This window comes from Oncorhynchus masou, chromosome 9, assembly GCF_036934945.1.
Source record: "Oncorhynchus masou masou isolate Uvic2021 chromosome 9, UVic_Omas_1.1, whole genome shotgun sequence".
Lineage (NCBI taxonomy): Eukaryota > Metazoa > Chordata > Actinopteri > Salmoniformes > Salmonidae > Oncorhynchus > Oncorhynchus masou.
Window position 1 is genome coordinate 56439767 of NC_088220.1, and position 23084 is coordinate 56462850.

Consider the following 23084-nt stretch of genomic DNA (forward strand, 5'->3'; position numbering starts at 1 on the left):
CTGTGTGATGGTAAAAAATAGGGGGAGGCTTTTTTTAGACATCTAAACAGGGGTAAAATTGCAGTCAGCCTGACAAATAGACACCCTAGCTCCGCAGGTGCCATTATGGTCTTCATAAAGTGAATGATATGAGAACATCAGGGAAAGGCAGGAGGGAAGGTTCGCTTGTTATTAGGATTCATCTATGTATAAAAATCAAGTTGCCACGTGTCCACGTAAAAATCCTTCGGCCGCGTTACACAGCTAAGGCGAGGTGACGCAACAACCAATGGCTATAACATATGATGCAGTTAGCTGATACTTCAAATACCTATCCAGGCGTTGTAAGATCTGTCAGGCATCTGCAATGTCTAAGCTCTGGAAGGCAGCCTTAGCTTCATCTTCTATCTACATTGAGTGACATCAAGCAATGAGATATTGTCTAACATGGATAGGCTATTCTGATATTCTAGGCCTCCTGAAGCTGCTTGTCCATCGGAGCTATTGGCGTCAGGTCTAGGTCAGGACTTGCTGTGGTATAGGGCATATCCTGGTCGACAAAACAGATCAATACCCTGTGTGACCCATTGGTCTGTCTGACCTTGTTCTGCCTGTTGTGGTTCAGGAGTTGACAACTATCCTGACACCAGTGCATTAATTAAACTGTCTTTTGTTCAACTTTTTTGAGGTTAGACACCTCTTTTGAGAGTGTGACTTTGTCTTAACACTGTTTCATGTGAAATAATATTAGAACTGTAAAGCAATCTAATATTGTTAGGGGATGGTGAAAAATGTTTTTAAAATTGTATAAACTGCCATAATTTCGCTGGACTCCAGGAAAATTGGCAGCAGCTAATGTGGGTCCATAATAAATACAAATAATGAGCAAAACATAGTTCAGCCTCCAACCAATAGCCCATTAGATAAAGTGGATATATTTTGTACCCATTATGAAAATGTAGAGAATGCTTATTTTATCTACAGCAGCTCGTTTCCTTTTAAGGGGAATATATATATATATTGTGTGTGTGTGTGCGTGTCTTTGCGCGCGTGTGTGTTTTGATATATATGCTGGGAGATGCTCCCGCTTCTCTTCAAGCGGACTGTCATTTTGCTCCTGGCTGCACGCTGTTAACGACCATAGTACAGACACTCGCCCGAAGTCACGGTAACGTCACGGTAGCGCTGGAATTGATCCTCTCCTCGGTCGGGGATGTGCATTTGGACAGGAGAGTGTCCTCTGGACGGACAGCGACGCACCGCATTGCTACGCTCCTCTCCTACCTAGGACATACAAACTCCGGCTCTGAAAGCTTATCTTGGACGGGATGGCCGGTGCTAAGTGCCTTCTGAAGACGCCGAGGTATGTTAATTAACGGAGCGTGTTAATTAATAGGTTACGGCGACTGTTGTGGGAGTTTTTAATAAAATTGCAGATTACCCTTCAATTGAATGGTCCCGTATTGACTGCAAATAAATGTTAGCCTATTTTACATTCTTTCTTTCCTTTCGTTGCAATGCAATTGGTTGCTTATGTGTAAATTGCAATACTCCAATAATGTAGCCAAAATACGTCAACAACGTTTTGTGCAAATCCAGTATTTTTAGTACAGTAGCCTGTATCAGCACAGCTTGCACGGAGCAGTAGCCTGTATCAACACAGCTTGCACAGAGCAGTCACCGAAACAAGTGCTGTGCTCAAGCTCTTGAGCGTTAGTCTCAGAGGACCTTAGGAAAAATGAATAACTGAAACAGGAAAACATAAGATTGACAGTAATCGAACCTATACATGGAATTACATTTAGCCAAAGATGATGCATTTCATCTGCCTACGTAGTCTGTGTAACAGTTTTAATAGCCTATACTACTCTTAAAATGTGTTATGGTTATTTGAATGATGAAAAAATGGTGTACACATTGTGTCGTGCAGCTAACCAAAAAGCCCACTTTGCGTGTGCGGTGCCATTCACTTGGAGACACAGCCGAACCATCTCGATTCACTTCAATGCGCAATACAGAGTAGCCTAAAGACAAATGTCAATCAATGCATTAGCCTAATACTTCATGCATTCATTTTATCGGTTTGCCAGGGGCAGACTGTGTCAAGAAATGCCTTTGCATTTTATCCACACCAGCCCACATCACTGAGCATGCAGCCAACTCAACCCCTCCTCTGGTGTCACTCCTCTGGTGTTCTTCTTGTTCTCGGTCTCTCTGTAGGCCTACATTATAAAAGCCAAGCTAAAAACGTAGGCTATATCGTAAATTAGTGCCTGTCATGTGTGTTCCCCTGAATCAACACCTCACCTAATTGTTAATTACTTTTACAACTACTGTAAAACGTAATTCATAGTAAGGGCTCTTAAAATGAGAAGAAAAGAAAAAAAAATGGTAGCTCTGGTGCTCCCAACTTTTATAAGTTAGGAGCACAACATAAAATGTAGGAGCACCAGAAAATACGAGTTTTAACAGCGATTCAGATATAGCCTATATGAAATCTAACATTTGGTACATCACATCGGGCATTTGCAGTTTGCCACGAGCTGAACCTGAATCTCCTCATGATTAAGTGTCGATATTACCGTATCGCCCACCTTGCCTCCACCGCCTTGACCGGGCTCATCTACAAACCGAAGGCAATGAGCCTATCATGATGATGAAACGTTATAGAGTACCGCTTGTATCAGAAGATTAAATGTGTTTCGGCTTCAACATGGATCGGATGAGACCGGGGCGCTCAGCAGCGCGCAAAATGTGCATCCTGATTTTCCAAACGTCAAGCTAACCATCTTCACTTGGAAAGGTCATTCTCAGGAATCAGTTAGCCTACCGAGCCGCGGATGTGAGCGAAACTAAAGATTTAGCATATTCTGACTTCAATTGTCTCTATTTTGTGGGGATTTATTTCTGATTTCTTAGTGTGTGGCATATAATAGCCATACAATGTATAGGTCACATATGTGAAATGAGTTACAGTAGGGTGTTGTTTGTGATTGTGACACAAGGCTAGGCTGCATGTCCAGAAGAGCACGTTACCTTTGCGATCAGTTCCAGTTTTGCATCCTGGTGAATGACTGAGTATCTTGGGATTGTGTGCTGAGCTCTTGCATTGACCATTGTAAATACTGTGATGTAGTGGACAAATGCACTTGGTCCCGGGAGTGATTTCATATAGTACCAGTCAAAAGTTTGGACACACCTACTCATTCAAAGGTTTTTCTTTATTTTTTACTATTTTCTACATTGTAGAAAGTAGTGAAGGCATCAAAACTATGAAATGACACACATGTCATCACGTAGTAACCAAAAAAGTGTTCATAAAATCTAAATATATTTTAGATTTGAGATTCTTCACAGTAGCCACCATTTGCCTTGATGACAGCTTTGCATACTCTTGGCTTTCTCTCAACCATCTTCATGAGGTAGTCACCTGGGATGCATTTCAGTTAACAGGTGTGCCTTGTTAAAAGTTAATTTGTGGAATTTCTTTCCTTCTTAATGCGTTTGAGCCAATTAGTTGTGTTGTGACAAGGTAGGAGTGGTACACAGAATATAGCTCTATTTGGTAAAAGATCAAGTGAATATTATATCAAGAACAGCTCAAATAAGCAAAGGGAAACAACAGTCCATCATTACTTTAAGACATGAAGGTCAGTCAATTTGGAAAATGTCAAGATCTTGCAAAAACCATTAAGCGCTATGATGAAACTGTCCCTCATGAGGACCGCCATAGGAAAGGAACACCCAGAGTTACCTCTGCCGCAGAGAATAAGTTCATTAGAGTTAACTGCACCTCAGATTGCAGCCCAAATAAATGCTTCACAGAGTTCAAGTATCAGACACATCCCAACATCAACTGTTCAGAGGAGACTGTAAATCAGGCCTTCGTGGTCGAATTGCTGCAAAGAAACCACTACTAAAGGACACCAATAAGAAGAAGAGATTGCTTGGGCCAAGAAACATGAGCAATGGACATTAGACCGGTGGAAATGGGTCCAAATTTGAGATTTTTGGTTCCAACCATCGCGTCGTTGTGAGATGCAGGGTAGGTGAATGGATGATCTCTGCATGTGAGGTTCCCACCGTGAAGCATGGGGGAGGAGGAGTGATGGTGTGGGGATGCTTTGCTGGTAATACTGTCAGTGATTTATTTAGAATTCAAGGCCCACTTAACCAGCATGGGTACCACAGCATTCTGTAGCAATACGCCACCCCATCTGGTTTGCGCTTAGTGGGACTATCATTTGTTTTTCAACAGTACAATGACCTAAAACACACCTCCAGGCTGTGTATGGGATATTTGACCAAGAAGGAGAGTGATGGAGTACTGCATCAGTTGACCTGGCCTCCACAATCACTTGACCTCAACTCAATTGAGATGGTTTGGAATGAGTTAGGCTGCATAATGAAGGAAAAGCAGCCAACAAGTGCTCAGCATATGTGGGAACTCCTTCAAGACTGTCAGAAAAGCATTCCTCATGAAGCTGGTTGAGAGAATGTCAAGAGTGTGCAAAGCTGTCATCAAGGCAAAGGGTGGCTACTTTGAAGAATCTCAAATCTAAAATATATTTGGAATTATTTAACACTTTTTGGGCTACTACATGATTCCATGTGTTATTTCAGAGTTTTGATGTATTCACTATTATTCTACAATGTAGAAAAAAGTACAACTAAAGAAAAACTTTTGACTGGTACTGTACATGATGCCATGTGTGAAAATGGCCATCCAGTGTTTTTGTTGGTCACCACTGAACTAACTGTGCTGGCACTCAACAGTGTGTGTGGCCTTGGTATAGCTGTGTTATAACAATATTACAATTTGGTATAATAATAATTTGACACTATTTCATAGAAGTGCAGTTTATACAGCTTGAGCATAACACTTTTGGCCCGTGGGTTGCACAACAAACTTCCCCTCAAAGGAAGGGACGTACTTACCTTGGGGAAGATACAATGTAGACACACATAAGTAGGTTAATCCCTAATTTAAACAAGTGCCAAAATTAAATACTTTTAATTTACCATGAAAGTAATGATCACAGAGCCAGCTGGCTCTCTGGTCTTCATGTCTCTCCCTCCTTTTTTATGTGCCAGTTTTATCCTAATTAATACAAACTTCTGATGATAAATCTGGCACTTTTTTTCTCCGAGTTAACTTTAAGATTACAGATCACAGATAATTATTCACAGATAAACAATTTATTTAATCCATTCAATTCTATATTGGTTGTAAAAAATACCCGCGATCACCATAGATTGTCTCAAGCACCTCAAGACAAATGTTATGGCTGAGTTTGCCCTTGTTTTTGGTAGAAGTTCAGAGTTGTTGTGTTACTCTCATGCAACTTTATAATGGCTGGTGCTCTACGGCAGTGGGCATGTCAGGGAGCATGTCGCCAGGCCAGGGTTCTCACCCATAGGCTAATAGGTTCTCTAAATCCCATACAGAGCCCTGGAGCTTTGGGCTGTGTTCAGTTGGTTCTGACACAGACACACTTTGTTCTCCTCCTGCAGTAACCTCCAGTCGTCAGCCATGTTCGAGAGCTCTGAGTCGGGAGACACCGAAGGAGTCAGCACAGACAGCACCCTGGGATCCTCTGTCACCGCCTGCAAGAAGGTAAATACAGGGGGACGGTGTGTGTGAAGGTGTATATGCCCGGTAAATATTTGTGTGCGTGTGTGTGTTTCCCCCTCTCCCTGGTGAGGGAGAGTTTGTTCCATTGCAACAGACAGTAATGATGGAGGGCCTGGACCTGGAGTTTTAGGTAATCTAGTTTGATTTATCATTTCACTGTGTCAGGGAGACAATGAGTGAAATGGCAGATAACACTGGTCTCAGGGGAGATGACAACCTCTTCAGTTCTGCTTCCCCTCCTTGCTCTAGAATAAGCAGCATTTTCAGTCAATATTGCTTTTTGTTCAGTTACTTCATTAGTAGACGGGTCGTCGAGTTAAATGACTTCCATTCAGACTCGCCGCTCTGTCCATAACATACAAAAATAATACTATGTGTAGTATTTGTAATGGAAGTCTCTGCACAATGACACAAAACTGTATGGCTTCCAAGTGTATATTTATAAAGACAACATTTTAACCCTAACTGTAGGTCAGGTCGCTTGTCTTGACCGACATGAAAATAAAAATATTGTCTTAATAAGATACATGTGGTAGAATAATATTATTACACAGTCTTCATTTTTTTGCTGGTGAATATTTACAATGATATCAAGCACCTGCTCAAGCACCTGTATAGAGCTGTGTCATGTTCATTGGTGCACATCGTAGAAAAACTAAAGCATTTATTATTGGACAAGTTGAAATAGCACCTCTCCGTTTTGGGCCTAATGAAGACTACCCTGCCCTCACTCCAAGCTCTGCCCAATTGTGTGATGTCATGACCATGAGGCCACCTGAGTGCGAGTCACCTCTACCTGGCCATGGCGCAGAGCAGATGGACAACACCGGGGCGAGACAGGACAGGGGGCATGAATGCGTCAGCCTATATTATATTCACTATTGTTTTGTAGCCCCTACCCAACCACATCTCTCTGGCCAAACGCTAAGCCCACTAGCATTTCTTTTCCCGGATTTGTTTTCCTCCCTGCTTTCAGGGGGATTGGGCTAAATGCGGAAGACACATTTCAGTTGAATCCATTCAGTTGTGCAACTGACTAGGTATCCCCTTTCCCTTCTTATAGAATGGGAACACATTCAGACCGTTCTGATTAGTCTCAGAAACCGATGGGTTGGGTCAGAGCCGGCCTAAAGTCATTGGCTTTGATACTCTGATTGGTTAAAGATGATTAAATCGCTGATGAATTAGGATGGCAATTTCAGACTAAATGTATGTGAAAGGTTACATATCAAAGTTATCTTACAGATTATGATTAGAATATCCTGTTGTATCTCCCGAGGGATTCCAGCACCATCTACCCAATACGAAAAAAATCAATAACTCTTAAGATGGCAAAGGAACTCTTGACTCTTGAGTGTCATTGAAAGTCACAGGTCAACAGGACTTGGCACTTAACCTATAGGGTCCATTTAAACAGCCCGCGGGGGAAGAGTAAAAACACAGTAAATATGTGGAGAGTAAATAGGCTAACTGACAGGCTATTGATCCCTCTTACAGGTCCCACAGAGCACCTCCTGAACAAAGGGCCTGTAGAGATCTTTATAGCCAGAGGGTAAACACTAAGATTGTCAGCTGAAGGTGAATTGGGGACTCGTGTGTGTGTGTGTGTGTGTGTGTGTGCTTGAGAGTGTGTGTGTGTGTGTATTTGTATGTACTTTCCTATATTATACATTCTGAGAAAGAGTTCAGTCATGTGTAAGACTGTGTGTTATCTGCGTCTTCCAGGTGCTGTGCAGTAGCAGTGTGCTGGACTCGTCAGAGTATTGGCTGAGGAATGAGAAGGCTCTGTGCAGGCTGGGCCTCCTGGAGGATGACGCTGAAGGGAGAAGCAATACGGTGAGTAGTATGTGTGTGTGTTCATTTGTGTTTTTGTGCGTGTGTGTGCCATGTGTGTACAGTTTTTTATGCAAAACAGGCTACTCGGCACATCAGGATGATTTTAAAATCCAATTGAATTCTTTAATTTGTATCTATCTGACTGCCATCAAATCTATGGCAATTTATAGCACTTTGTAGCACAGGACTTCTCCCTTGGGGCTGGTGTTCTTACTAGAAAACAAAGGTATCCCTCCGTTTGTCTGTCCTTTCCCTCAGTCTCATTCCGAGCTCTGGATCGATTAAAACGTTTTTTAATCTCCCCGTTGTGTGTAGAAATGAGACAGTGCCGTTTTTACACAATGTGTCCAGATCCCATAAATCCCTGGTGTGTTTTATGAGAGCAGGAAGAGATGCCAGCCATCTTCCTGTAGCATCGCCTGTGTGTGTGTGTGTGTGTGTGTGTGTGTGTGTGTGTGTGTGTGTGTGTGTGTGTGTGTGTGTGTGTGTGTGTGTGTGTGTGTGTGTGTGTGTGTGTGTGTGTGTGTGTGTGTGTGTGTGTGTGTGTGTGTGCGTGCGTGCGTGCACTTGCGCGAGTGTGTGTCACCTCTCTCCTCGGTGACAAATTGTTCAGCCTTTCAATTCACAATTCAGCTCTTCCCGGGTTACACAACTAATCATTAAAATTTAAAAGAAGTGTTTGTGTGAGAGAGTTTGTGTGTGTGTGTGCGGGCACTTGGGGTTGTGCTTGTGTGTTTGTTGATTCCCCTCACTCCCTCTTCTGTTAACCAGGATTATCACAGTCATAGGCCTGTGGCCATATCAGCTTAGTTAATTACAGACCCTGGGCCAGGAGTAAACAGGGTCTGTGTTAGTGAGTGTTTGGAATGCAGATTTAATAAGCTTGATGGGATATGGTTTTTGTTTACTCCAGGTTTCAGTTGGGGAGCGGGGGAAGGGTTGGTTTATTAGTGTATTCATTTGGTTAATTTATGGAATTACTGACACAATGTGATTGTCATTGATTACACACTCAGCGGCAGCAGATATATTTAAGTTAAGGTCAGAGGTTGTTGAGGATAGGATCAAGTTTATTGTCCCTGAAGGGAAATTGTCTTGGACACAGTGCTAAGTTGGTGACATTGATATGTCATCCTGGGTTTTTCACTTTCACAAAGTCTGATATCTTTATTGTCCATTTGATGGAGACAATATGGCCAAACCACCTGGTTCAGGATGTGACAATAGTGCTGTATATTCCTGAATAGGGACAGAAATGTGTGTGTGGAAAGCGCCGGAAGGAAAAGGGACTATGCACTCAGGAGCTCAAAGTGATAAGATAAAAGCTTGTAAGTTCTCTCTTTTCACTCCTCACCAAATCTAGGTCTTGTCACCTTTGATCACTCTCTCATGTTTTAATGCATGGAGTGAACAGAAATGTTACCTAGCTGAGATAGTCACAGTGAATTCCATCAAATCCCTGAACACATTGACGGAGGATAAGCAAGTCTTCTGCACCTTTAGTTCTGCTCTGCTAGTTACAGTGAAGTTACGGAGTTATGTTTCCGATCCTGTTCTAAACACCTGTAGAGATGAGATCTATGTCATTGTTCATCTCAGACCCCAGAACCAAATACTGCATGCACTGATAATCTGTCACGAGAGTTCATCACCATTATTTACCTCATCCTATTCCATCAACACCAAACGTATTCCCAGTTTCACCTACTCTCTCTCTACACACACGCACGCACTCACACACACACACACACACACACACACACACACACACACACACACACACACACACACACACACACACACACACACACACACACACACACACACACACACACACACACACTCCTCTTCTTGTTTTGAAACTCACAGCTCTCAGTCATCCATTCATCTTTAGGTTTAAACACTTCAGAGTGAGGGAGCATACACGTCAGCTATGTGTCCCATACTGGCATCATAAAAAAGCCCCAGTGAGGAAGAATAGACTAAACATGCCATCTGCAGCCGAGGAACTGACTTACTGCAGGATGACACCTGGGTTGTGTTCGTTAGGCACCAAATGGAAGAAAACATACTGAAACAGGGAAGAACAACCTGAACTTGCTTATTTTCCTATGCCATTGCAAAATGTTTAGCTACGGTGTGCCATAATGAATATGACCCAAAGTGTCCTCACTGCTGTTTCTGCTGCCAGGTTCTATGATTAAACATCATGTTAATGTCTTTATTCCACTCTCTAAGGGCTCTAACAGCTGCATCTATGTAGACAATTGAATGGTATTCAATGAGATAGGGGAGGTGAGAAATACTGAATGTAAGCTGTAACTCACGGCTGATGGCTAGGACGGCGTTAGTTACAGTGATGAGATTAGATATTCCCAATTCGTATCATTCCTCACTGCTCTAATTGCCTGCTTGGTCCCACAGCAACTGTGTGCCTGCCTGCTTGTGTGTCTGCCTGCCTGCCTGCTTGTTTGTCTGCCTGCCTGCTTGTGTGTCTGCCTGCCTGTTTGTCTGCCTGTCTGCCTGCTTGTGTGTCTGCCTGCCTGCCTGCCTGCTTGTGTGCCTGGGTCTAGGATTGGGTATGACTGGCAATGGGACATCATCACCACTTGGTTAGATGATATAATATTATTCCAGAGTTGGAGGCTGAATGGAGAGCTGAACAGGTGTAGACACTATACACATAGTGCTGTGAATATTCAATGAGCTCCATAACCCTAATCTCCCGGAACTGAAATCTTGCGTAATTTTGTCAGCTAGGTCATTTTCTTCGGTTTACGTGCAATCTGTTCACGAGAGACTATCACAACCCAGACCAGCTATACAGACAGCGCACATGAATAATGGAAGTGCATGTAATGCCTCCTGGCTGGCGCTATTGCTTGGAGGTCAGGGGTCAGGAGCCGCAGTAGGATACCAAGGATGTGTTCCAAACAGCACCGTATTCCCTATTTAGTGCACTACTGTAGTGCATGATATAGGGAACAGGGTACCATTTGAGAGACAACCAGAGACAGAGCATCCAAGTGGCTCACAGTCACAACGTGGCCTGGCTTTGGCGGGCTTACATAACAACCACAGGGGAACACACAGCGGACACAGGAAGAATGACTGAGTGTGCTGAGATGAGAGCAATGGGGCATAGAGAGAACGAGAGCGACAGAGGTTAGAGTTGAGAAGAAGGGTGGAAAGGAGGGTGAGATTGAGTGAGGGGAAGAGGATTTGTTGTTGAGGGGAGAGCTTAGGGTGGGTGGATGTGCACGCGCATGTGTATTGTACCACATAGCCTGTGAATATTTGTAATCTTTATCGAAAATGAGTGAGAGCGTATTAAGGGGTTTCTGCGCCTGTGTTTGTGTGACCAAGCGTGTGTGTGTATTGCAATATATTGTATTATAGACTGTGAATGTTTGTAATCTTTATTGAAAATGAGTGAGAGCGTCTTAAGGGGTTTCTGCGCCTGTGTTTGTGTGACCAAGCGTGTGTGTGTATTGCAATATATTGTATTATAGACTGTGAATGTTTGTAATCTTTATTGAAAATGAGTGAGAGCGTCTTAAGGGGTTTCTGCGCCTGTTCTTGTGTGACCAAGCATGTGTGTGTGTTTTGCATTATATTACATTATAGCCTGTGAATGTTTGTAATCTTTATGGAAAATGAGTCAGAGCGTCTTAAACGAGCCTCTACATTTGTGGGCGTGTTTGTGTGTGTTCCTGTCTTGACTCTTTGTGTAACCGCTACTGTAGCCATTCAACCTCCAGTCCCCAGTCCAGGGCTTTAACTACACATACACACAAGCACACCTGACTTCTGCAGTGCCCAAGGAACAGCAACACATCTAACCCACTCTTTTCAGAGCTATAGCTCTCCGTTAAAAACATTGACATCACTGCTGCCATAGCACCATGGTCATTATGCACTGTGACGATTGTCCTATCTCTTCTGTCACATAAACTAGGGTCTTTCCTAATTATGTATGTCCAGACATTGATTTACACCTGTTTATTATGAGAAGCATTTTATCGACTGTAATTGATGTGGGGATATTTATCATGTGGAATACATTACCTGAGTGTGTTGGTATACCTTTATTGAAGTTGATTGTCAATTAGGCGATTTAAAGAGTTTGCCATGCATTCTGGGTAATGGGTATTTCTACAAGAAGCATGTCATTGCTTTGTTTGTGAAACAAGACAGACAGGTAACAGGTTGATATGCTGCTGGATTGTCTTTGGTTAGAGCTGTTTAGGATTCCGATAAGTTTATTAGGCCCACCTAGTTCATCGTCCTATTTATTTTTGTTTGTAAATATTTATACAGTTTTCGCCAGCTTATCTTCACATTTGCTAATAAAAGCTCACTCTAGGCAAGAAAAGTCTAGTTTTGCTGTTACCTCCTCACTGTTAACATCCTACTGCATGGTCAAACAGACAAAAACAGTCAGGTGGGGACTACCTAAAAAATGTCTGTTGCTAAATGTTTTGCTACAGTGTTTTCTAGTGAATATGACCCATCTCACCAGCATGTTAACTGAGAGAGAGAGTTCGTTTTTTATTTTATTTGTTTTTCTCCAAATTCATAACTGTCCACCACTGTTTTCCTCGTGGCTACTCACTGCAAAAACCTCTTGATTAGTTTCATGTTTGAGTCATCCAGCTGTCCCTGATTGGTTATGGTATTTAGAGTAGGATCACCCTGAGGTTGTGATTGGTCGCTTGGCTGGGTTGACCTGGAGGCTGGAGCACAGCTGTAGATTTGCCTGCTTGTTGGGTGCCCGGTGAACCGCGAGACCCTGGGTCACACCCAGCACTGTGCTCCAGCCGCCAGGCACCCATCCAAAGGACGCCACCTCAGCAGGGGCACAACACGAGGAAACGGGCACATAGATAAATTGAGCCTAAATCGCAGAATTTATCATTGGGGACGGGATCAAATAAAATCGTATTTGTCACATGCGCCGAATACAACAAATGTAGACCTTACCATGAAATGCTCACTTACAAGTCCTTTAACCAACAATTCAGTTAAGAAAATATTGACTAAATAAACTAAAATAATAATGAGGCTATATACAGGGTTATCGGTACCGAGACAATGTGCAGGAGTACAGGTTAGTCGAGGATAACAGTATCACGATATTCATTAGTATCGTGGAAAGGAAACTAAACAAGAAGCAGATTTAACTTCTTTAGGAAAACATCCCTAATGTTGGGAACAAATATTATGTTGTCATCCAGAGTCACATTTATTTATTTTCCGAGCTATAGCATACTATTTTACATACAGCAGGTTTTTAACGGACCAAAGATTGTGGCCTGCTTCGTGTTTTCATTTATGCCAAGGAAAAAATATTGCGAAACACTGTTATTGTCCCGGTCCTATTTATCATACATACACGCGCACATCACACGCACCCGCGTGTGCAACCAATCAGAACCCCTATTTTCTAGCATCTATTTTGATTTGTAATCTCTGCGCGTCAATTAGTTAGGCATAGATTAAACTGGTCTGTCTGCTCTGAAGAATTAGTGGAGCCTCGTTCACATCTGTGGTCTCTGTCTCACTGACGGAGATAGCTAGATGGCACATAAAGCTTTCACCCGAAACCCATTTTTGGGACTGCAGGCGATTGCCACTCCCACCTAATGGTGATTTGGTTAAATGATGTTGTCCTTGGGAAGGGCACCATATCTCCTATTTTTTTCAACTCCTCTCTCTACCTCGTTCCTCTTCCCTTCCTCTTCTTTTTTTCTCCCGTTTCGCCCCCTCTCATTCTCCAACAGTCATCTGCTTATTTTTCTCTGCGATTGCTTTGACCAGCATGCAAGACACAATAAGCCCAATCATTTGATAACCTTCACAACACCTCAGCTCGCACGGGCTTGATAGAACCGCCATTATAATAAGACAGCTTCTAAATGGGTTGTACAAGTACCAGGGTGGGCTTTCGTGAAAGAAAATGTAGGGGAAAGGCTGAATGTGATGCTGATAATGTAAACGGGGGTGAAATTGCTATGTGGTGTTGTTTCCCTCCGGTGGACATTTTAACTCTACGGATAAAGAGCACCACTCCAGCTGCTTGTTTCCTCCATTCAATTCTGTCCCCTTTTCAGCTTTGGGATGATTAGCTCAGTGTTTCACCCTATAGGTTGCTGTTGATAACATACCAATGAAATAGGCAGAAAGTATGTGGAATAAAATGAGGTGCAAGACTAATTTGTAAAAGAGGAAAATGTCAATCAAAGACACTCGTAACAGAGACTAACATCCATGATGTCAGAGTAACAAACTTCCAGATTGAGCCTGATTGGCAGATAGAACTGTTTTATCTCTAAACTGATTGGGCCATTCGTTCCAGTTTCAATTGCTGCATCTGTTTGTATTTCTCCTTCTGATTCTCTTTTGGTTATATATTGGTTTTGGAGAGGTGAACCTGGTATATAAATTAATCTGGGATGAATAGAGAGAGAACTGTAGAGAACGGTGGCTAGATAAGAAGAAGAAGTGGTTATGGAGTGTGTGCCTGTGTGTTACAGCTGGGGGAGGGGCTGTTTATTGGTCATTGAGAAAAAAAGAAAGTTATGATCCTTCTGCAACCAAGGGCTATGCCTCACGCCCCTTTTCTAATTAACTCAATTATTGATTAATACTTTCCCAAAGCAGTTGTAGCTGAAGTTTTACATAATTTCTATCCACAATCCAGCCGCACCGCCGTGACAGAGTAACACTTATGGAAATCGATGTTTGATGGGACGGCTAATGTTCTATGCATGAATGAACAACATTCGTAGCACTTTGCTGTTCAATAGTCTGGGTTGGCAAGTGAAATAACATACCAATACATCTACGATTGCTTTGGAAAACTCACCCCAATGGGAAAGCAATCAGTGAGATTATTCTCCAAAATACCACCTCATTCCCTGTATAGTGCACTTCTTTGACCAGGGCAAATAGGGACTCTGGTCAGAAGTAATGCACTATATAGGGAATAGAGTGTAATTTGGGACCATTCAGAGAAATTCTGTATGTAGGGACTGTCGCTCTCTCCCTGGGGACTGACTGACTGAGTGGGTGCCAATTAGCCCTGTTGTGTCCTGCTTAGTCTTACGTTGCCATACCTCCAAAATCACCTTCTGCTAGAGGCTTGTAAATGGCCAGTGAGGGCTAACACAGCATGTTTGCGTCCTCTGTCAGACTAATAATCATGCTTTTATCTGGGTAAAACCAATGTTCTGAAGCTTTTTCCCTCTCATTTCAGATGTGCTTTGTGAATCTGGACCAGCAGAAGGTGGATCGTCACAACGACAGCTGCATCAAGGTGTGCTGGCTTCTCTCCATCTCTCTCCTCCCCCCTACCCATTAACTCCTCCTCCTACCCATTAACCCCTCCCACTACCATTAACTCCTCCCCTACCCATTAACTCCTCCCCTACCCATTAACTCCTCACCCTACCCATGATCTTCTCCCTCCTACCCATGATCTCCTCCGCCCTACCCATGATCTCCTCCCTCCTACCCATGATCTCCTCCCTCCTACCCATGATCTCCTCCCTCCGACCCATGCTCTCCTCTCATATCCTCTCCTCCCTCCTACCCATGCTCTCCTCTCATATCCTCTCCTCCCCCTACCCATGCTCTCCTCCCCCCTACCCATGCTCTCCTCTCATATCCTCTCCTCCTTCCTACCCATGCTCTCCCCACTCCTACCTATGCTCTCCTCTCATATCCTCTCCTCTTACCTACCCATGCTCTCCTCCCCTCTCCTCCCCAGTCTTTCTTAACCATCGTAAACACTGGCTCTGTTGCCATGGATTCAGGATAATTAGCCTGGGTGAGAGGGGTTGATTTGTTTAGGTAATTAGCAGGTGTGTGCTGGTGATGACTGCCTGTGTGACTATCACAGTGACTGTGGGCGACGTCTCTCTTTCCCCTAGAAACTGGCCTCCATCTCTCCAGACCTGCCCAAGCTGGTTGGCTCTCTGAGCGTGCGACAGCCCAAGGTGAACGAGATCCTGCTGCTCGGTGGTTTGGAGACTCCGGACCCATCTCACCCTCACCAGTACCCCACCCACACACAGGTGAGCACACACACACAAACACGTCTTCTTCCTTCTCATTTTATGGTTTGTTGAGATCCCTCCATCCACCCATTGACTGACTCGTCAGCTCTGAGTATTACACGAGCAGACAAGGTAGAACTTATCAATTATTGAATTCTTTCTTTCCTTCCTTCCTTCCTCTGTGTGTGTGTGTGTTTGTACCTGTGTGTGTGTGTGTGTTTGTACCTGTGTGCCTGCATATGTGTGTGTGTGTGTGTGTGTGTGTTTGTACCTGTGTGTGTGTATGTATGTGTGTATTGCCTCCAGGGCCAGAGGGGTACAGATGTGTGCCTGGTCCAGTGTCCTGGGGGCCGGCGGCCCACCAGCATCATCTATGAGATCAACAAGTTCCTGATCGGGCTACAGTGGGGTCAGGAGAGGCAGGGGTCTCAGGGGCGGATGATGGCAGGGCAGAGGATGGATGACGACACCAACCGCTCCTTCTCATCCATAGAGGAGGACTTCCTCACTGCCTCAGAACACCTGGGGGATGACAGCGAGGATGACGGCTTACGAAATGGTGATTTTCTCTCATCCTTTTGAATACCCATGTACTGTATTTGAGTTCAATATATTTTACTGACATGTGGTGAATATGAAAGTAGAGTAATGTAATCCTACGCGGCTAAGTTTGAATAGCATGAGGATAGCAACGGCAGGTTTGTGGGTTTGATCCTTGCTTGGGGCACCAATATGAAAATGTCGATCTCAGTCACTGTTCTAGGTCACTTTCGACAAAAGTGGATGCTAAATGGGATAAATCATTTATTATTTACAAATCTACTAACTTGAAGCACTCATTTTGGGAGGAAAAATCTGACATTTCTGTAAGGTAATACATTATTCAGTAGCCTACTCTCAAAACAGGTCAGTGTATAGGTGCTGATAACAACCTCAGTAAGGATCTAAGTTGTTATTGATGTAGTGTTTATTATAGTCTTCAGTATGGAAATCACGAATAGTCTACATGTTCCTTGAAAGCTTTTCTTACCACTGAAGATGTCCCTCGTCTCGTTTCAAAAGGGAACGACAGGCGCCCAGCCGCTTGTGCTGTTGTTCTCTTGTTCTCTTGTTCTCTCGTGCCTGTCAGTCTTCATCTGTAGAAACACTTCTCTGTGGCAGGCTAGCTTCGTAGCTCCTTAGTGCGTGTATCCCTTGCATGATTGAGATTAATATACAGTATATGGCCCTGAGCTTGGCCGTGCTTTTCTGCAGTCTCCCCTTATCTATAATTAATATCCTGTATGCAGAGATGGACAGTATTTATGTTACATGTATTTGAAATATGTATTTGAATTACTTCTGTGTATTTTGTCATTTTAATTACATTGGGATGAACTACACTCCAATGTATCTAAATACTGTAATTTATAGTGGTTCACATTTTGTGGCCCCCTTGCATTGCATTGGTATCAGAAGTCTGATGGCACTATGGTGTGATAAATGCATCTGCTAAATTAACTAAATGTATATGTGAAAATGAACAATTGCAAAGCATAATGAGTATTATTCATGAGCTCCACCCGAAACAAAACCCAGAGTGCTTTGCAGTTCATTTTGTTATGTTCATTTTCACATACTGTATACATTTAATTTTTTGGTTATTTAGCAGACACACTTACCAGAGTGACTTGGTCAACTAAGGAAGTTAAACAACACATTACAGTCACTGCAAGGAAAAACATTTTCGTAACTGATACTGAGAATTTAGCTTCTGTTCGGGCCGGCACGTGCAAATGTATTTTGGTATTTTAAAATAGAAAATACATGTATTTTATTTAAATAAATTACAAAATACAAGTATTTTGTCGTTTATTTGGATACATTTATGTTTATAGTATTTTGTATCTGTATTGTTCTCAGCCCTGCTTGTATGAAATTAGAACCAACACTGTGTGAAGGTTAGCCTCTCCTTTGAGTCAATGTACCAGTAATATTTATAATCTAATAGGTTGCTCTTTTTTACTTTGCATGGGGGTAAGTTAGCCTTTTCCCAGATCTGTCTATGTTGTATTATAGCCTGTGTAGCCAACTCTTATGGTCATTGGTAAGACAGCACACACTTAACTGGGACCAGCTAGGGTTTGGTTGGTAGCTATAGTCAGGTTTGAGTGGGTAAACGCTGCTCAGTGAAAGTCTGGTGTTATTGCTAGCTTGGTTAAACCAGAGCTGGGTTGTCATTGCTGTTGTTGTGGCACATTGGGAGTTTGATGGAACTATTCTCTAACAGGTCTGGACATGCCTCTCTCTCTCTCTCTCTCCCCCAATGAGGCAGAGTGCAGTGATGTGGCAGTGGGGTTGGCAGACGCAGCACACAGCGATAGACCTGCGTGTCAGAGGGGACACCTGGGCCAGAACCAGTGGCAGGACAGCGAGGACTCTGAGGTGACCATTTGCGTCCCCCCAGCCACCAAGAAACAAGGAGGAACGGCACCGGCGAGAGCAAGCGGTCACCACAATAAGGAGTCAGCCGGCCACTACGCCACCAACCTGGCTGAGTCGGTACTGCAGGACGCCTTCATCCGCCTGTCTCAGGACGAACCGTCCTTCACCACCGAGGCTGCTGTGAGCATGTCCCCTGGCAGCCACCGCCCCCCTGCCATCCTCACCAGGACAGGAGTCGAGGAGCCCCCTCGAACACGCGCCTGCTCTTTCGAGCTGCCCAAGATCGTCATAGTGCAGAGCCCGGATAATTGCGAGGGCCTGCCAGAGTGGCTGGGTACTCAGGCCTCTCACGTGGCTGTGGAGTATGGTGTTGGTGGTGCTGCCAGACAGGTAACGGTGGAACACGGACCAGAGGCCCATAGCTTCCACCCTACCACCACTACCAGTGGACGACACCCCAACAAACCCCTGCAGCAGGCCCTGGCATGTGCTGCCAGCGTCATCGGCACCATCTCCAGCCCACAGTTAGCAGAGCAGCTAGCGATGGAGCCAACACAAGAGGACATGGAGAGAGAGGAACAGAGAGACCCTGAGGGCACTGACTACTCCTTCTCCTCAGCCATGTGCGGTATGGCCCAGGTGGCGGGGGCAGTGGCCGTGGTGGAGTTAGCTGAAGAGGCCGAGGAGGGGGGCTGCGAGTCAGAAGACGACTCCACCACCGAGGTCTACTCAGCTGCCTCCGTGGGACTCCTATCTGCAGCGCAGGCCTCCACGGCAATCACTCTTCACTGCAGCATTGCCGAGGGAACCAGCATCGAGGCCTTCCGCACCAGCATCGCTGAAGTTCTTCACAAGGAGGCAGCAGGGGTGCTGGCTCAGCCCCAGGACTACAAGAGTGTGGCCCACCTACTGGAGTCCACCCACAACAGGATCGTGGATGGCATCACGTCTCCCAAAAAGTCCTATCTGGACAAGATGGATGAGACTGAGGTGGACGATTTCATCAGCGAGGTGGCCAATGGCCTCTTCAAGCACGCGTTTGAGAAAGCGAAAAAGAAAAGAGAAATAGAAGGCCCGGGCAAAGACGTCCCTGATATCCAGGGCTTTCTGCAGGAGAGCGTGAGCAATGTGCTCTTCGACGTCCTTTGTCTCACTTCAAAGCGGATCGGTGACATTTCCAAATGTGATATAGGGTCGTTTGACAGACAAGAGGGTGATGTCGGCTCCAGGGTCTACGAGGCAGCCACCACCACTAAGGAACCATTAAGTCAATTACAGAGCTTCGATGGCTCCAGCCAGCCCGATAATTATGAAGCCCACTGGGCAGAGAAGACACCCATCTACTCCGCAATAAGGGAGGACAAATATGGACTCGAGAGGGAGAGTGAACCTTATGGGTCTCACAGCTCACCACATTTCAGAGAGCAGCAGCAGCTCGGACAAGCTCTGACTAAAGTCTCGTCCTCTACGAAGGACTGCTATGACCTCCAGGGCCAGCAGGCCAGAGGAAACATCAGAGAGCCTTTTACAGAGAGCTTAGCCCACCAGGTCTCTTCATCCCTGGGCACAGAGAAAAGATGGAGAGCCAGTACGGACAGCAGACTGTCTTCTCTGACCCCTCAGTCCTCTTTTAGCTCCTCCTCCACAGGGGCCTTGGTCTGCCTAAAGATGGACTCAGAGTCCAGAACTACCCCTGTCAACTACTTCGCTGATGACCTGGCCACCACCGTGGTCTCCATGGCCACTGAGCTGGCCGCCATCTGCCTGGAGAATTCCAGCGGGAAGCAGCCGTGGTTCTGTGCCCTGAAGGGCGCAGCCGGCTACTACCCCGAGGGGGGCTACCTGCTGCCCTCCTGTTGCACGGCCCTCCGCAGAAAGGAGGGACAGAACGGCGGTGTGGCATCCAAAAAACACCGGCCGCCACGCCTCAGTGAGATCAAGAGGAAGACGGAAGAGCAGCCCGAGTTGATGGAGTGCCTGGTCAACCGCGTGGTGGATGAGACCGTCAACCTAGACGACATGCCCCAGACTCTTGACCCATTTGCACTCTTTGCCTCCGAGGTCACCGCCCGCATCATGAACTGCCCCGAGCTCAACGTAGTTGACACCTCCAAGCCCGGCCAGCAGACCCGGAGCCGGCTGCAGTGCGAGCGGTGGAGCCGGGGCAAGGCTGCCAGCTACGAAAGCATCCCAGAGGAGGACGCAGGTCCCCCGGGTACCCCCAACACCCTGGGCCCTGGCAGCCGGCTGGGCCAGAACCTGAGCAGGGGAGGCTCCATCTCCAAGCAGTCCAGCTGCGAGAGTATTACGGACGAGTTCTCCCGCTTCATGGTGAACCAGATGGAGATGGAGGGCCGGGGTTTTGACCTGCTCCTGGACTACTACGCCGGGCAGAACGCCAGCAACATCCTGGCGGCAGCCGTGCAGCAGGCAGCCACCAAGAAGAACGGCCACCTCAATGTGAGGGCCACCTCCTGTCTGTCCAAGCAGTCCAGTACGGAGAGCATCACGGAGGAGTTCTACAGGTTCATGCTCAAAGACATGGACATGGAGAGCAAAGACTACAGGATGGGAAGAACTAAAGAGTGGAGCAACAGCCTATTGCCTCCATCTCCCAGAACCCTCTTCTGTATCCGTCAGTCCTCCGTGCCGGACAGACGTTTCTCAGACTCCAGGCTGACCGTCAACTCGCCCATCAAGGCCAACTCCTTTGATGGCTTCGTCCGCAATGTGCACGGGGACACGCTCAACATCTACCCCACCAACTCGGTGCAGGTGTCTGCCACGGGCCTCTGCAAGTCTGATTCATGTCTGTACCAGAGGGGCCAGACTGACCAGATCACCGACATGCTGATCCACGAGACCTGGTCCAGCTCCATTGAGTCCCTGATGCGGAAGAACAAGATCATTGCGGACCCGGAGGACAGCATTGACCTGGTGGATGCAGAGTCCCAGACCCACATGCTGCAGTATGCCAACCGCCTGGCCGCAGACATCGTGGAAACCGGGAAGTCTGTCCTGCAGGATGGGGATGGAGCCGGAGGAGGGGGCGTGGTGGGGCGACAACAACACATGCCCGTGGGGGAGAGAAGGAGAGGCTTCAAACAGTCCCGCCCTGGCTGCACCCGGAGCAGAGCCAGCCAGGAGCAACCAGGAGGGGGCGGAGACAGCACATGTACAGCAGCGGGTCCCCCCATCAGGGGCCCAATGGAGGTCCCTGTACCGGTGATCCACATCGAGACAGATCAGAGGGACGATCCAGAGTCTGGGAACCCGGTGGAAAGGGCCTGGCATCCCCCCTGGGACCCAGCGCCCACTGAGAGGACAGCCCAGTGGCGCGCTGAGAGGGCTTCAGTGAGCCGCAGCAGGTAAGCTCTCTCTCAGTGAACGATTCCCCTGTGAGTCAATCGCACCCTCAAACAGAGAGAGATGGTAGTATCTTTCCATAGTCCTCCTTCGAAATGATTTTCCAAAACACCTTGAATTGTGACCTAATGTGTTTATAAATCAATAACCATCCATGAGTTGTAAAACTCTTTATAGTGTTGGGTATCAGAGACCCAGCCACATAATGGCTTCTACTGCATTCACAGAGAGAACGTAGTCTATTGTGAAAGTCTCTGGGGTTATACACACCCGCAGCCAGGTTATGAGTCATGTTTCTGTGTTGGAGTCTACAGCTTTTATCTAAAGCTAACCTTGATCTTCAAGGTGGCATAGACATGCCTCTAGTCACGACATACTGCAGATACTCATAAACACTGATACAAACCCAAACACACACGCATATATATACACTCCCCCATAAGCTCCTGAGGGGCGCAGCAGTCTAAGGCACTGCATCTCAGTGCTATAGGCGCTACTACATACAGCCTGGATTCGAACCAGGGTGTATCACAACCGGCCGTGATTGGGAGTCCCAAAGGGCGGTGCACAATTGGCCCAGCGTCGTCCGGGTTTGGCCGGAGTAGGCCGTCATTGTAAATAAGAATTTGTTCTTCAGACCTGCCTAGTTACATAAAGGTTAAATAAATAAATATGTATTTGGACAGTAAAGCAACATTTTTATTTTGCTCTATACTCCAGCATTTTAGATATTTCATATTAGGCAAGAGTACAGAATGTCAGCTTTTAGTTAGTTATTTTCATTCATATCTGTTTTACAGTTTAGAATTGAAAACACTTTATATATCTAGTAGAGGTCGACCGATTAATTTGGGCCGATTTCAAGTTTTCATAACATTAGGAAATCGGTCATTTTGGACGCCGATTATTATTATTATTTACTTTTTACACCTTTATGTAACCTTTATTTAACTAGGCAAGTCAGTTAAATAAGAATATATTAAGAATATATTCTTATTTTCAATGACGGCCTAGGAACGGTGGGTTAACTTTCTTGTTCAGGGGCAGAACGACAGATTTTTACTTTGTCAGCTCAGAGATTCAATCTTGCAACCTTGCGGTTAACTAGTCCAACGCTCTAAATACCTGCCTCATGAGGAGCCCACCTGTTACGCAAATGCAGTAAGAAACCAAGGTAAGTTGCTAGCTAGCATTAAACTTAATCAATCATAATCACTAGTTATAACTACACATGGTTGATGATATTACTAGTTTATCTAGCGTGTCCTGCGTTGCATATAATCGATGCAGTGCACATTCGCGGAAAAGGACTGTCGTTGCTCCAACGTGTACCTAACCATAAACACCAATGCCTTTCTTAAAATCATTACACAGAAGTCTATATTTTTAAACCTGCATATGCAGCTAAAAGAAATCCAGGTTAGCAGGCAATATTGCACGCGGAGTCAGGGTATATGCAACAGTTTGGGCCGCCCGGCTCATTGCGAACTAATTTGCCAGAATTGTACGTAATTATGACATAACATTGAAGGTTGTGCAATGTAACAGGAATATTTAGACTGATTGATGCCACCCGTTAGATAAAATACGGAACGGTTCCGTATTTCACTGAAAGAATAAACGTCTTGTTTTCGAGATGATAGTGTCCGAATTCGACCATATTAATGACCTACGGCTCGTATTTCTGTGTGTTATCATGTTATAATTAAGTCTATGATTTGATAGAGCAGTCTGACTGAGCGATGGTAGGCACCAGCAGGCTCAAAAGCATTCATTCAAACAGC

The 23084-nt window shown here is 45.3% G+C and overlaps 1 protein-coding gene across 2 annotated transcripts in view; it reads left to right on the forward strand.

The window, feature by feature from the left end:
- The first annotated feature begins 1051 nt into the window (after window positions 1-1051).
- LOC135546285 (A-kinase anchor protein SPHKAP-like) overlaps window positions 1052-23084 on the forward strand; it is a 36463-nt gene continuing 14430 nt past the window's right edge. For both annotated transcript variants that reach the window (XM_064974590.1, XM_064974591.1), the window contains exons 1-7: window positions 1052-1342; window positions 5494-5596; window positions 7340-7450; window positions 14709-14768; window positions 15385-15528; window positions 15817-16069; window positions 17825-21302. In XM_064974590.1, coding sequence (XP_064830662.1) covers window positions 1308-1342; window positions 5494-5596; window positions 7340-7450; window positions 14709-14768; window positions 15385-15528; window positions 15817-16069; window positions 17825-21302 — 4184 coding nt within the window. In that variant the 5' untranslated portion in view covers window positions 1052-1307. The remainder of the gene's footprint in view (window positions 1343-5493; window positions 5597-7339; window positions 7451-14708; window positions 14769-15384; window positions 15529-15816; window positions 16070-17824; window positions 21303-23084) is intronic.